This window comes from Emys orbicularis, chromosome 10 (genome assembly GCF_028017835.1).
Source record: "Emys orbicularis isolate rEmyOrb1 chromosome 10, rEmyOrb1.hap1, whole genome shotgun sequence".
In the NCBI taxonomy this organism is placed as follows: Eukaryota; Metazoa; Chordata; order Testudines; family Emydidae; genus Emys; species Emys orbicularis.
This window is the reverse complement of record NC_088692.1, coordinates 67,690,927-67,705,674: the sequence shown is the minus strand read 5'-3', so window position 1 is coordinate 67,705,674 and position 14,748 is coordinate 67,690,927. Positions and strand designations below refer to the sequence as shown.

The window sequence follows — 14,748 nt, the reverse complement described above, 5'->3', positions numbered from 1 at the left end:
CTCTATGACTTTTCTCCACTGCAGCTTTGTAAAGCTGCCCTACATCTGCTTTCTTATTGTACCTTTCATTTCCTTGGTTTCCTCTTGGAGCTTCTGTTCTAAGAATGTTTTCTGTTCTTGCAGTTCTGCATTCTGTTTCTCAAGTTTTGAGAGTTTCTGCAAACATAAGACGTTAATAAAATACACAAATTAACAAGGAACAAAAAAATCTCTCATTAAAACTGAGAGCTTACAGTTTAAAGGAAATTGCAGACTTTGTTGGAAGTTGCAGATGCTTAACAACTCTCAGGATCAGGCACTATATAAACCCATTGTCACAGTAACTAAAAGACTTAATAAATTATCTTATATTGCAACCACCACCAGGAACAGGAAGATTAACCTGTTCAGTGTCCTCCTTATATTTCTTTCCTTTTTCCTCAGAGGTTCTCTTTTGTGTGGCTAATTTTTCAAGCTCTAATTCAAGTTTCTGGATTGTATCTAGGTCATTTCCATGAGTCGAAGCCAGGTGAGTCAGCCTCTCCAGTAATCCATGATTTTCTTTGTTCTAAAATGAACAAACATAGGTTAATATTAAACCAAATTAAAGTTTTGTTCCATTCTGTTAAGTAACTTATATTATTAGTGTAATACACACAGACATTTCCCTTCCCAAAACAGTTGCAACAGGTTCTGCTCTATCCCTCCATCAGTTACCAAAGCCCACCTTTTGTGTCTTTCATTGGAAATCTCTAATAATTGAATATTTGTTCTCTCAATTTTTTAAAACTGGATTTGGAACACTGTATTAGTAAAGAATGACCTCGAGGAACAGAATCAAGTAATACTTGGACAACAAAAACAATTTACCACCTAACCTTGCCTCAGTTATGAGAAAACAACTAATCTACTGTCTGACCCCTCCCCTTGCTCAATTATGTTCACCACAACCAGGGAAATTCTGTCTGAAAATGAGTTTAAAGCCATATTATAGAACCAGTTTGGCTAATATGGCTCTCAAAAAATTGACCCTGAAAGAAAACCATGCTAGAACCCCCAAAACAGCAAATGCATCTAAACAGAGTTGCAGCTAATATGGTTCTGATCCCAGTGTGAACAGGATCAAAGAGATGTGACTGAACAATTGCAGCATACATAGGAACTGCCACACATGTCAAGAGGGGCCAGTACCAAATGCTTCAAAAGGTACAAGGAAGCCCCATAATGGACAAATATAGAATAGTGTGCCTGTATGGGAAGACAATTTGTGGTTGTTTGTGCCCTTATTAGGGTCCATATCCCTTATGCAAATTTTTCTTGTCTAATGAACTGCAGATAATATTATTAGTGTAAATGTCTAATTCACAATGTGATTGATTCGCAATAAAAGAAATGCATTGAAAGAAAATTAATACAAAACATGAATGGATTATTGTCATCTACCTGATCTTCTAGTTTCTTCTGCAGTCGCTGAACTCTGTACGAAAGCTGGATATTCAACACAAATCGCCGAATATTCTGAAATCTGCGTCTTGCAAGCCAAGCACGGGCATATTTCTGAAGAATTACAGCCTTGTGTTCCTTGAGCATCTTTAAAACAAGAGAGCAACAAACTCCTACAATTATCTGGTGGATCAACCAACATCTGTTCAGATGTTCTGTGATTCTAGCTACAGGGATAAATGACCATTTTAGGATTTTAACACTTAAAATAGAAACATATTAAAATTGCACATCCAAACCACTGGAATAATCAAAGCACACCACCTCCAACATTTTAAAAATTGTAAAGTGCTTGAAATTATGAACTAGAACATTTCATCCACATGCTGAAGTATTCAAGAGTACCTCATGTCAAAGATACAGCATTAAGCATCACTAGAGTTTGCCTCCACCGTTTTATAACACAAAAGTTCCCAAACACTGGGATCTTGGTCAAATTCTTAAATGGCTGTACCTTTTGGAATTTCTTCCTTGCTAGAAATCCTCGCACATAAGCTTGAATTGTTATAGCAGCCACGCGGATGAGCTGGCAAAGTTTACGGACTATATATCCCCGACAGAACTTCTGAATAATGATAGCCGCCCATGCTTGCTTTAGAGCTGTAGCAGTGATAACTTGCCTTAATTAGAAAGAAAATAAAGTTATTTTTAATTGATATTAGACTCCTTGTGCTCATCCTCTCAAGTCCCAAAGGTTGGACCCCCCCCAAAAATAGGATAAGATGACTATGATTATGTGGGATCAATACTTCTAACTAAATGACATGTCTATAGTCCCAGTTTCATGAGTGAATATTTGTAATGTAAGTAATTTAAAATGATGGAAGTGAGGTCACAGCAGATGGAGGTGAATTTGGATCTAAAATTAGGGGTGTTCCCTACTCTGAGGTGGATTCACATTAAGTAACATTTTAATTTGGACTATTCCTGAAAACAAGTCTAACATACAGAGCCAAATTGTGACTCAAGTGCCAAGTGGGCACAGAGCCCTGTTGCCTGGTCCGGCTCAGCCCACACGCGCAGAGTGCTAATCAAATCCTGTGGGGGGAAGCCCCTCTGAGGGGCATCTGTGGTGTTTCCAGTACTCCAGCTTCCTTCACAGCCACATACAGAGTTGGGTTCAGTGGGGAGTGACATCTGGGGAGGCTCTGTTCCCCCCACTATCCTGTTAGGCAGCTGGTCCCCCTCACTGTGACAGCTGGGGAAAAGTCAGTAAGGGAGACTATGAAGGGGCCAGGCTGCTGCACTAGTGCTGGATGACAGCTCTTAAATGCAGTGGATAACCATGGAACAGGAGCTCACTGTCTTGAAGACACCTTCCTCCCTGACCAATCTCAGCAGAGGGGGCAGAAGAACATCCCAGACCTTTCCAACCCCACACAGTTGTTTTTGAACCCTCCCATTTCCAGCCATAGTTCTCCCTGACAGCATCTTCTGTGTGGGTTTTTTGCAGCCTCAGAGCTGCCAAAGCTTTCATGGTCCTGGCACACAGGAGGGTGTGGGACATCAAGGGAACAGGAAGCTAGTTTGTGTGGCCTGCCTGACCCCTTCTAGGTTTCTGAAGCAGATCAGTTACTTTGGACCCACTAGTAAGCCACTCAGCATCAGTCAGGGAGCTCCCTTATGTGTTATTTAGGGGTATCTAGACCTTCAGAGATATGCCCACAGCATTTGAAATTTGACAGAGTACTTCCTGAATATCTATATAACAACACAGGCATTTTCAGGTCCATAAATACATTCAACAGCCAAGTGGTAACCTGGATTACAATTTTAAACTCTCCCCCATATTTACACTTGCATGTAAATGCCAGACATGAGTCTGAGCTCTTCACATGTGCCCTCATAGCAAACTGATTTATTATGAAGTACCGTACAGCCCGCTGTCCACGGAAGTACTGCTGTATTGTAACAGCTGCTTGTTTTATACGGAGGAATTTCTTCCGTTGATGCCAGCTTCGAACATTCTTTTGGATCACGATGCATGCTTGTCTCAGTTTATCTGACCGCAGTTTTTCTAAATAAGCAACCTGCCCTGCTCTAAAGAAAATTTTTGTTCTCCCAAACTGATACTGGTTAGGATCCTGCAAAAGAAAACCACAGGTTTATTTATAATCTGCAATCTTCTTCTCATTTTTGGGGGGCAGTGGGACGGGCGTAAATAACTGTAGCCTAGCTATGCCAAAATGGCAGAAACACAGTTAATGACAAGCATCCTCCCTACGGATTTGGGGAAATATTTGATCACTGTGCTCACTCCACAATCTTTCTGCTTCAAAAATTAGGGACCTAAACGCTAAAAGAGACTGAGGAATTTGCATAGGGTCAGTTTTATATATTTTATAGTCACACAGCATTTGTAAAGTGCTTTGAGATGTAATTGTATGACAAACTATGGCCAAAATTCTCCTCCCAGTTACACCATTAACTGACTCTGGGTGTAACTGAAAGCAGCTTCTGGCTCTCTGTATTTATACTTCAGCTGAAGTTCAGTCACCTCTAAGCTGAAGGACTACAAGTAACTGGTGTAATGTGAATATACATCACACAGGAATGATGAAGAAAATATTTTCAGCCAGGAATAGCCTAGGTGCAAAATGTGTCATGGGATCCTTAATGTTTAGAGCAGGTAGGCTGCTTTCGGAAGTCTTAAGATGAAAGAAACCGCATACAGTAAATTGCAAGGAACTCAATTATCCAGTTCAAGAGGATGGAAGGCTGAGCTGAACTTGCTAGGATTAAAGATTTGTCTTCAGAGAGTTTGATTGCAAGATAACACATTCTTAGAACAGCACTGCACTTTACTGTATTCCACCATGCAAGGCCCATTAGAATATATAAAAAAATAAATACTTAGCATGCATGTAGCACTTTCTTTTCATTGATCTAAAATGCTTTACAAAGACAGGTAAAGTATCATTATACCTATTTTACAGATAGGGAATCAGAGGTGCCGAAAGGTTAAATAATTTGCTCACACTGAATCAGTGGCCGATGGAAAAGAACAAAGGCCCTGTGCTCAATCCACTACACCACAGCTGATTAAATGACCTACCTAATAATAAGGTAAATAATATTTAAATCATCATTCATATTTAAAGAATAAATACTTCTGTGAATTGGATCTTTTGTATTTATAATTAAAGCTGCGAGTCTGTCACAGAGATCATGGATTCCGTGACTTTCTGGGACCACTGTGACTTCTGCAGGTGTGGCTGATCCCAGGGCCGACCGAGCAGCTGGCCCCAGCCGCACTGGCAGCGGCTGGGGCGACCCTGGGTTCAATTGCTCAGGCAGCCCTGGGCAGCTGGACCCGGGACCACTCAAGCAGCGGCCAGAGTGGCTGGACGGGGGGGCCATCCCAGAGCAGCGGTCCTGGAGCAGCGGTCCCAGGGGTGGCCCCAGAGGCTGTCGGAGCAGTGTTCCCCAGAGTCCTCGGAGCAGCGGGTGGCCAGGGCCATCCTGCCCCCGCCACCAGAGCAGGGGCCAGCCATTGGCCCCCGGGTCTCCCCAGAGCAGCGGCGCCCCAGGTTCCCAGGAGCCCCTAAGATTTAGTCAGGGGTATTTATAGACTAAGTCATGGATAGGTCACGGGCCGTGAATTTTTGTTTATTGCCCATGACCTGTCCATGACTTTTACTAAAAATACCCATGACTAAATCGTAGCCTTATTTATAACAGATGACAGCACAGAACAGAAACGCTAACCTGGATTAGCCGCTGCAAAACAATCTTGCAAATCTTTTTCTTGTCACTTAAAGAGAGTTCATGCTGCGTCATGAGAATGCTGTAACGGCTGAAAAATTCAATGTAAGTCCACCTATAAAATGAAAAATTGGTGAATGTAAATTATTTCATCAGATCTAAATATACGTATTCAAGAAAAAGGAGCAGTCACGTACCTGGATGGATAGCTCTGGGCGCTAATTCGAATGGTTTCCAAAACACCACATGCTCGCAGTTGTTGCGCCACCCTTTTTGAGTCAAACCTAAGGGAACAGAACTTATACATTATTTTCTTCCAGTTTTTATATGCCATATTTAACTATAACGTTTGTACTTCTTGCAAAGATTAGTACCTGTATGCATAATTGGAGATATCACAGTTTAATTAAGAGGTTCTTTACCAACAAAACAAAATTGTAGGTGTTAAATATTTCTGAATTATATAATAATGTCCCCCCCCCCCCCCACACACACCTCCCTACCTTTTATATTAAGGGCCTAGTCCTGCAAACACTACTGAGTGTAGAATTTAGTACCCACTGATCAAGTGTTTGCAAGATCTGGCCATACAACAACGTATTTCATTTCTAGGATTTCTGGTATCAGAATTTATTCATAAAAATGGTATTTAATGGAATGAATACTTCTTTGATAATATTTAGATCAAATGAAGAAATATAAACCATTCTGTATTTCTATTCATGCCTGAAGCACTCAGGGTCCCAAGGGAGTTTTCAGGATATCTTATGTCTGACCCAAATTCTTTATATGGAAAAAAACATGGAAATTAAACTTCAGGGCTTCCACCCAAAAGACAAATGAGCAATACATTTATTTTTCTCTTACAGAGGCTTTGTTCCCTTCAGTGCTAAACTTGAAAGTGTATATTATCAAATGGCACAGAATCAGACAGTATTCTCAACATACATACAGGTAAATTCTCACTAGCAACTTTAATAGTGTTTTATGTTTTCAAAGCCTATTTAAGCACTCCTTAGAATGCCAATTCCTGAACAACAGATCTTTGTGGCTGTGTAACATGGTACCACGAAGGCAGAATTAGGGTGTATATCTCCCTTGTCAATGCATGTATCTGTCTGCACTACTAACAGACATCGTATCTCTGAGCCAAGAGATTGTCCTGCATCTCTGCACATGAAACTCATTAATGGTTGCATGCATGCTTGTTGTGATTAAAATCTACTCCAATTTAAAAGCTATTGGTAGCAGTGCTGGCTATGGGAATTCTGAAGCACTTGACATACACATAACATTAAGAATGCTCTTCTTATTCACAACTATTTCAGTGTGTGTTGTAAGTATTTTGGGAAGAAGGCAAACATTTTGGATGTGATTGACATTGCACATAGAAACATTCATAGAAAAGAGCTAACACCTTTATAAATATTTTTGTTAAAAGGGAAGCTAGTATGAAGTAGCGACGACTTCTCCCAGAAACCCAGCTATACTAATCCATGTCATAGAAGATCAAGCACACCCATACAAAATATCTACCCACCTAAAACTAAAATGGTCAGCATTCCCTCCAAAAATGTTATAGCAAATTAACAAAACAAAAAACAAAATCGTGGCTTGAAACCTTTTAACTCAGAGAATTTTCCAGTGACTTAATAACTATGGCCAGGTGAATCATGTAACATTCATTGATTATATAAAAATATTAAATTGTTTTATTTTAGTAATCTTTACAGGAATAAAATACATTCTATATGTAAACTTCAGCTAATAACACTTGACTGATATTTATAGCCATTCAGTCTTAGAATACTGCTTTATATTAAAGATAACATAGTATTTCAACGGCACTAGTGTACTCACTCAAATGGTAACTTCTCATCATTTGGCTTTATGCACCGTACATAGTGAGGAGTGGTTGCATTAAGCGTTTCCATAAGTAAATACAAAGAACTGCGGAACTAGAAAATATTAAGGTAACAATTTAGCTAATTTAACATTCCCATCAAAGTAATTCATCTTTGACTTTTGATTCTGAGTTAGTCTCTAACTGGAAACTGTGACAAAAATATAGGCAGCAGTCCTCTCAGAGTTCTGATCATTAAAATGTTGGCACTATTTACCCTGAATGTTTTCACACACAAATACACCCACTTGCACACAAAACTGGGATACTAGTAGCAGGGGCAATCCCTAGCTGTACAGTACACTAGACATCCTAGAATAATGTTTCTAAATACCATAGTACCAGATACGCACTTATGAATAAATCTGAATCTCACGCCCCCAAGTACAAATTCCTGAATGCCTGCACTTCACCAATATTTTCTACTTCATAGAATCATAGACCCATATAGTTAGAAGGGACTGTAAGGGTCATCTAGTCTAGCCCCCTGCCAAGATGCAGGATTTGTTGTGTCTAAAAAGTGCTGTTTTAGGAGGAATATTGAAGCATCATGGCCACCCCCCTCTTGGCTGATGTCAGGGACTGAACTGGAAACCTCTAGGGGCAGGGGTTCTCAAACTTGATTGCACCGTGACCCCCTTCCAACAACAAAAATTACTACAAGATCCCAGAAGGAGGGAATGAAGCCTGAGCCAGCCCAAGCCCCACCACCCCGGGTGGGTGGGGCCAAAGCCGAAGCCAAAGGGCTTGAAGCCCCAGGTGGGGTGGGGGTGGGACTGTAACTTGAGCCCCGGGCGGTGGGGCTTGGACTTTGGCCTGATGTCCCAGCAAGTCTAAGCCAGCCCGGGCGACCTCATTAAAATGGGATCACGACCCACTTTGGGATCCCAACCCACGGTTTGAGAACCGCTGCTCTATAGTTAAAAACATGAGTCTTTAGAGCTTGAGCTAAACTCTATACCTTACTGCCAACCGTCGTCCGGAACTGTTTGTTAGAAGGCTTGACCACCGTTTTTGCAGATTTGACTGTTATAGTTGACCGGAAGGGTGAAATGGGCACTGGATGGTCTTGAAAAAAGTTTGCACACAGATGAAACTAAAAGCGTAAAAGAAAGGATCACAGTTAACACGGAGTAATTGTAATAATGTTTTAATATAAGAATTCTAATAATGGATGTACAGGACAGAACAGACATTGTTAGTCTCAGATCTTAGGCCAAATCTTGTAGCTTTTGAGACTGGACCCTTTGATTTAAGATTCATAACTAACTAGGAAGCAATTACTGTTGGACTTCATTTCACAAAGACCCGAAGCCTGCAATTAGACCTGCACGGAGTCTCACTGACATCAGTGGAATTGTTTGGGGGTACAGGGATACACCCGCGTGGACATGATTACATGACTGGGTTAAATTAAGACTATTCATGTTATTTTAAAAAGGTTATTTAAAATTAATAATTTGTTTTTCTTTGTCAGCTTAAGTTAGATTCTTAACAATAGAGCTGCATAGTCAAGAGTAGTAGGACAAAAAGTGATAACGCTCTTTTGGTTTTCATCTTACATCTGCTTGAAAGTCAATGTAATTCTTTCTATGCCTTTCCATTATTTTTGTCTCCTTTTAAAAATAAACAGTGCCAGCAGACATGATAAGCTACGCAACAGATCAGTTTGCATACACCTCAAGAAAAAAAAGCAGTTTTAATAAACTGAGATTTCAGTTTCAAGCTTCAAAAAATTGTTTATGAAGAACATTATACAAAAATACTTAAAAATATTAACTTTCAGGGCAACTATACATAAGAATCAGTCTAAACAGTGTTCTTTTAACTTGCAGTGTCACTTTGAAATTAAAAGTATACAGTTTGGAATTATTTTAGATCCATTGTAAGAGTTTTCAGGTATAGCTTTTTTAATTTAATAACATTAGATCAAAGTATTTTCATCTTAATCTTTATTCATATGCCACAAGAATTCTGGTATCTCTAGTAGAATAATCAGCCATGATGAATTTACTAACCTTGCTGTTTCTCAAAATGTCAATCAATACTTCATACACTGTATCTCTGTTTTTTTCCAGAAATCCTTCAGATTTGTACTCTACCTGTGCAAAAAAGTGAAATTAGTAATCATAACGGCAACAACATGAAAAATTAATGTAAGGAATTTCCTTTACCCCTGGGTGGCGGCACTGGGTGCAGATGGGCTGGTCTCAAAAGACTTGGTCCAATATTTTTATTATTCCTAACCACGGTAGGTAAATTCTGCCTTTATCAGTTGCATTGTGCCAGATGTATAACCTGCAGTTGTAAGAGCTGGGCAAACTGGCCCAATATGCAGCCAGTTGCATTTTTCTTCTGTTTTGATTAGGAACTGCATACAGCCCCAGCTACCACATTCAGCAGCCTTCAGTGTTCTCGATAGTTAGCAGAGGACACCTCCTTGACAGCTAACCACCTTCTCTTAAGGTCATCGTGCACATTGAGGTTGGACAGTCCTCCTTCTAATGATCTCCTCTCATTTATCTACTGCCTTCTCTTACTCATTTCCCCTGACTTAAACTCTAAGTAGCCCCGAAACTGAAAACTAAGTTTCAAATATAAATAAAATAAAGATACTAATAAAACCTGATGGGACTAACTGGATGTGTGTCAGTTGGAACCCTGACTATTTTGCTTGTACGTTGTATGCTTTTTCTGCAACCTTAGTCTGAAGTTTTTGGTCTTATGCTCACAACTTACGATTGTGGACTCTTTGGGACAGGGACTTTATCTTCCTATCTGTTTGTACAGCACACTGTGGGCCCATAGCTAAGGCTATGTTTTAGTCATGGGTATTTTAAGTAAAAGTCATGGACAGGTCACGGGCAGTAAACAAAAATTCACAGCCCGTGACATGTCTGTGACTTTTACTATATACCCCTAACTAAAACCTGGGCGGGGGAGTACTCTGTGGGGGCAAGTCCCGGGGTGCCATGGGTGCTGGCGGTGGTGGCCCAGGACCACTGCTGGTGCTGGGGGGGAGGCCGGAAAGCAGTGCGTGGCCCAGGACCCCCGCTGGTGCTGGGGGGGGTGCCTTGGTGGGGCTGGCAGGCTCCCTACCCAGCTCCGTGTGTCCCTGCAGCTCCTAAGAAGAGAGAAGGCCAAGGGGCTCTGCATGCTGCTCCCGCCACAAGAGCCGGCTCCGCAGCTCCCATTGGCCAGGAACTGCAGCCAAGGAGAGCGGCGGGGGCAGGGCCTGCAGGCACGGAGCCCTCTGGCCCCTCCACCTAGGAGCTGCAGAGATATGCTGGTGGGAGCCAGGGAGCCCCCAACCCCGATGTAAGCACTGCCCCACACCCCAGCCCCTGAGCCAGCACCGGCCACTGCAGAAGTCACGGAGGTCACAAAGTCATGGAATCTGTGACTTTCATGACCTCCGTGACAGACACGCAGCCTTACCCATAGCTAATAAATATATAACAACGTATATTGAATACAGCTTATAAAGATGGCACATGCACAATTCCATTTACATTTTAATAGATTTTTTTTCCTTTCTGAATGTTATGCTGGTTGAAAAATGGTGAAATAATACAGTAAAATATACACCTACCTTATCAGCAAAGTGCTGGATGATAAAAGATGTGTTTGACATTTTGGGCTTTTGAAAGAATGGGTTCTTGTTGATATAATTATTATATAGCTTTTGAAGCCAATTTTCATCAGTCCCCTGAGGTAACTATAAAAAAGCAAGCTGTGAGGCTGTTTAATAAAATACTGTTGGAATGTTAACAATGAGGAAGCTACTTACTACCAATAAATGCTATTCAAGCAACAGACATACAATGTGTTGTGATGATAAAAAGCATCTGAGTTTTAATCTCTTTCAGAATAACCAGAAATTCCCTTGGGCAAACCATTTTAAGAAGAAACAGGGTCTTATAAAGCAGCTCCGGTACATAACCTGAGAAAGTTCTGTGGGCAGGCAGACCTCCCTGCTATGAACACTGCTCCCTGTTCTGAAAGGACAGTGGCAACATAATTCCAAATGAGGCACAATTTAGCTGCCCAAGAGATCTATGACAATCAGGCCAAGAGAATGGTATTGGGTGAATCACTGGGCTTGATCAGTAACTTTTTACCATCCTATGCATGGATTTGGATTCTGAAAATCAGGTCAAAAGTGACTTGCCAAAGTCACACAGAATCACTTTGGATTCTCTTTCCGATGCCTGTCCTTTATCTCTAAGGCCATCCTTTCCCTTTTAGAGGAAGGGCCTCTAGAGGTATGTGGCATAATGGAAGGAAAAATGGAGTCAGAAGTGGGCAAAGAAAAAAGAAGAAGAGGAATGGTGAGAAGAGAAGCCTAGATTGTGCACAGGGCGGGTAGAAGGAGAAGAGGGCAGAGATGTAGGTCTGGTACAGTCGGGGAGTGCTTGAAAGTGAGGAAAGGAAGCTTGAATTTTATGCAGAATAAGAAAAGAAATTAACAAGAGAGCAAATGGTTTTAAACTAAAATAATCAAATAGAGATTCTTTACAACTTTAGAAGATTACAAAGATTCAGAGAATGATCACGTCATCAGCAAGGTGCTCATCTTCTTAATTTAAAAGGAATTAGAATATGGTTTAAACCACAAATTCTGCCTGAAACACAACCTGCAGAAACGTTTTCATACCAGTTCATAAGCATAAAAAATTAAAAATTACCAAGCACTCTTCATCTAGCAGCTCTAAAATGCCCATTTTAGCTTCAATAAGGTCAATGACTGGTTGGTTGTCATAAAAGTCTATGAGAGTCCATGGGATGTCTTCCTTCATATACTCCTCTTGTTCAAGTTTAAAGACATGCTATTAATGAAAAATGTCAACATTATGAAAAGTACATGTTAACTCAGGAACAAAATATAGGCATTTGGAAAACAATGGTAAGGTAAAATATTTGTGTAACATGCACTAAAGTATAGATCTGAAATATAAGAAAATCTCTTTTCTAAGTATTGCTAATCTTTACAAAAAAGACACCAATCAACACATACAACTGCAGCAAAATATACGTACATACCAGGTTAAATTGTTGTTGCAGTTTTTCATTAGCATAATTGATGCAAAACTGCTCAAAACTGTTCACATCAAAAGTTTCAAATCTGAAATACATTTTAAAAATTAGGGGAAGATATTATTAGATAGGAGAAAAAAATAAATACATGATCACTTAAAAGTGAGTGCTAATGTCCTATGGGACTTTGAGAGAAAACGGCTGCTTATAAGGAAATTACTTCCTAAACTTTGTTTCTTAGCGGCGGTCTACACTTACGGTGGCCTGTACAGTACAGACATTGCACGCCCAGCTAGCCTGGGTATAAATAGCAGAGTAGATGGTGAGGCACTGCTTAACTGAGTAGAGTGTCCTACATGCCTGAACCCTATGCAATATACCCTACACAGCTCTCTACATGCTCAAGCAGAGCATCCCATGCCTACACTGCTGTTTTTAGCAGTGTAGTGTCCTGCTGCCAGAGCCTTTCCCCTCCACAGTGAAAGACTCCAGCAGCGGGGAAAGTCTCCTCTCCTCACTGCCTCCCCCTTCCAGAACTTTTCCCTGCTGCCTCCCACTGCTGGAAACTTTCACTGCCCCATATAGCTACACACCACAGTGAGAGTGGACACAGCCTGCCTTTCACTGCAGTATGTAGCTACATGTACTCTACACACCGCTGCAAGTGTAGACAAGGTCTTAGACATAATGACCAAAACCCTGGTGTGCAATGGGGCTGCTCTTTGTTGCAATGGTGGAACAAAGCAACCCTAAAGCTAATGTAACCAGCCATCAGAGAAGCATCATCCCATCTCAAAGTGACAATACAACTTTAAATAGATTTCCTCAAATTTACTTCTGATAAGGTGAATATCAAAGACCAATGGCCTAAGATGTACTGAATCCAAGATCAATTGTCACCTTGAGAGACAGATATTCATCAAAATAAGAAGTTCCCATTGCCCTTCATGCAAAAGATTTTATGGCGCAGAAGACTGCATCCTTTTGATTAAATGGATGCCAATTCATTGTAGGAAATGCATCATATTTCCCAGATATGTAGGAATAAGAACTGGAAAACAGAGGAGAGTTGTATCATCTGAAAATAATTTTTTTCACCAGAGATAATCTTACCCATAAATGTCCAAAACACCAATAAAAGTGTGCTGCTTTCCAGAAAAATGCAAAGCTTTGTTAAGTCTTTCCACAATGAAGTCAAACAGGTGAGAATAGATCTTCTTTGCCAAAGCATCCCTTGCATTAAGAGCTTGGAGTTTTGTCATAGGCTTTATTACAGTCTCTGAGGTAGTGATAATTTTTCGGTGGCACAACCATTGTGCCACTTTGTCATTGTCTAAATCCAGAAGTTCACAGAATATATTGAGATGTTTATCCTCCAGCTTTAAAGAAGAAAAATAAACATTACTAGATCTTATGAAAAGTTGTAACTAATGGATTATTACAAAGGCTAAGATTTTGTCATGGCTCCATTGAACTCAATGGGAACCTTTGCCACCAACTTCATTGGGGTTGGGATTTCAACCTATGATTGTTGGTTTGGTTTAATCGGTTTTTAATAACACAGGCACTCCTTACACAGGCAAAGCTCCCGTTGATGTCAATAGACCTTTTTCTAGAATAAGCACTGCTGAAGAGGACCATTTATACAACCAGGGATGGACCAATTAAACTGCACCTCATATGGGCTGGGGACAGCATAAGTGGCTTTAACCTGTCTTATGGTTTCCCTGACCTTGGGAGCACTAAGTGCTGGTGTGGTCCAATCGCACAAATCTGAATGGCCTTGAGGCTGACCTGTTTTGCAGAGGCTGCAAACAGCCCCAAGGGGTCATTCCAGAAGCTGGGGATCAGCTGGATGCAGGCACATCTCAGCCACACACCTTCCCTTTGTTCGGCCCCTTTATGCCACGAGTGAGGAAGGGGAGTGGCATAAACACCACCATCATGCTTCTATACCAGTTGAGGATTCTGCTAGGGAGGAGGAATCCCAAAGTGGCCTTAGTTTGCCAAGTTTAGGGCTGCTTTATGCACCCCACACTTGAGACCAAGTATTTTTTACACAGAGTCTTGGCAAAGAATGCTCACAAGGTAGGATGTCCCAAGACAGCCTGTAACAGAGATAAAGGAAGGACGTGACAGGTAGGTGGGGAAGATACGAAAGGACTGGCAATGACCCACCAAATAAAAAAAACTAAATACAATTATTCAAATAATTTGAATGAGCGAATGTCTTACACTGACTGAAGATTTTTCATCACCAACAGCTGTCATTTGCACATTGCCTAAGTGTAGGATGGCCGCCAGTATTTTAAAAACATCCATCTGAAAATCCTCCTTCAGACCTTAAAAAAAATCCCTATTCATTTGAAATACTCAAAGCAATAAAAACATCCATTAATAAAAAGCATGATCTAGGAATACTTGCAATACTGTATATAATCATTAGCGATTCTATAAGGACTTGGTGAAGACACTGCTGGCTGCTGTGCAGAGCTATAACTCTGCCTACTCTCTACTTCTCTGGGGATGGGGAGGGCAATTAGGGACAAATCCCTGTATTCTCTTGAGTGCTGCCGGGACAGTTCCGCTTTGCCCTTCAATAGATCACATAATAGGTAGGA

At 40.8% G+C, this 14,748-nt stretch overlaps 1 protein-coding gene across 1 annotated transcript in view; it reads right to left on the bottom strand.

Moving 5' to 3' along the window:
• Positions 1 to 14,748, bottom strand: part of MYO5C (myosin VC) — a 56,120-nt gene that overhangs the window by 23,531 nt on the left and 17,841 nt on the right. The window contains exons 9-23 of the mRNA XM_065412438.1: positions 14,363 to 14,469; positions 13,241 to 13,506; positions 12,134 to 12,215; positions 11,779 to 11,919; positions 10,683 to 10,808; positions 9,109 to 9,192; positions 8,052 to 8,186; positions 7,048 to 7,145; positions 5,385 to 5,471; positions 5,191 to 5,302; positions 3,355 to 3,566; positions 1,937 to 2,102; positions 1,423 to 1,569; positions 383 to 547; positions 63 to 156 (exon numbers count right to left, since the gene is read on the bottom strand). Of these exons, the coding sequence (XP_065268510.1) occupies positions 63 to 156; positions 383 to 547; positions 1,423 to 1,569; positions 1,937 to 2,102; positions 3,355 to 3,566; positions 5,191 to 5,302; positions 5,385 to 5,471; positions 7,048 to 7,145; positions 8,052 to 8,186; positions 9,109 to 9,192; positions 10,683 to 10,808; positions 11,779 to 11,919; positions 12,134 to 12,215; positions 13,241 to 13,506; positions 14,363 to 14,469 (2,022 nt within the window). The remainder of the gene's footprint in view (positions 1 to 62; positions 157 to 382; positions 548 to 1,422; positions 1,570 to 1,936; positions 2,103 to 3,354; positions 3,567 to 5,190; positions 5,303 to 5,384; positions 5,472 to 7,047; positions 7,146 to 8,051; positions 8,187 to 9,108; positions 9,193 to 10,682; positions 10,809 to 11,778; positions 11,920 to 12,133; positions 12,216 to 13,240; positions 13,507 to 14,362; positions 14,470 to 14,748) is intronic.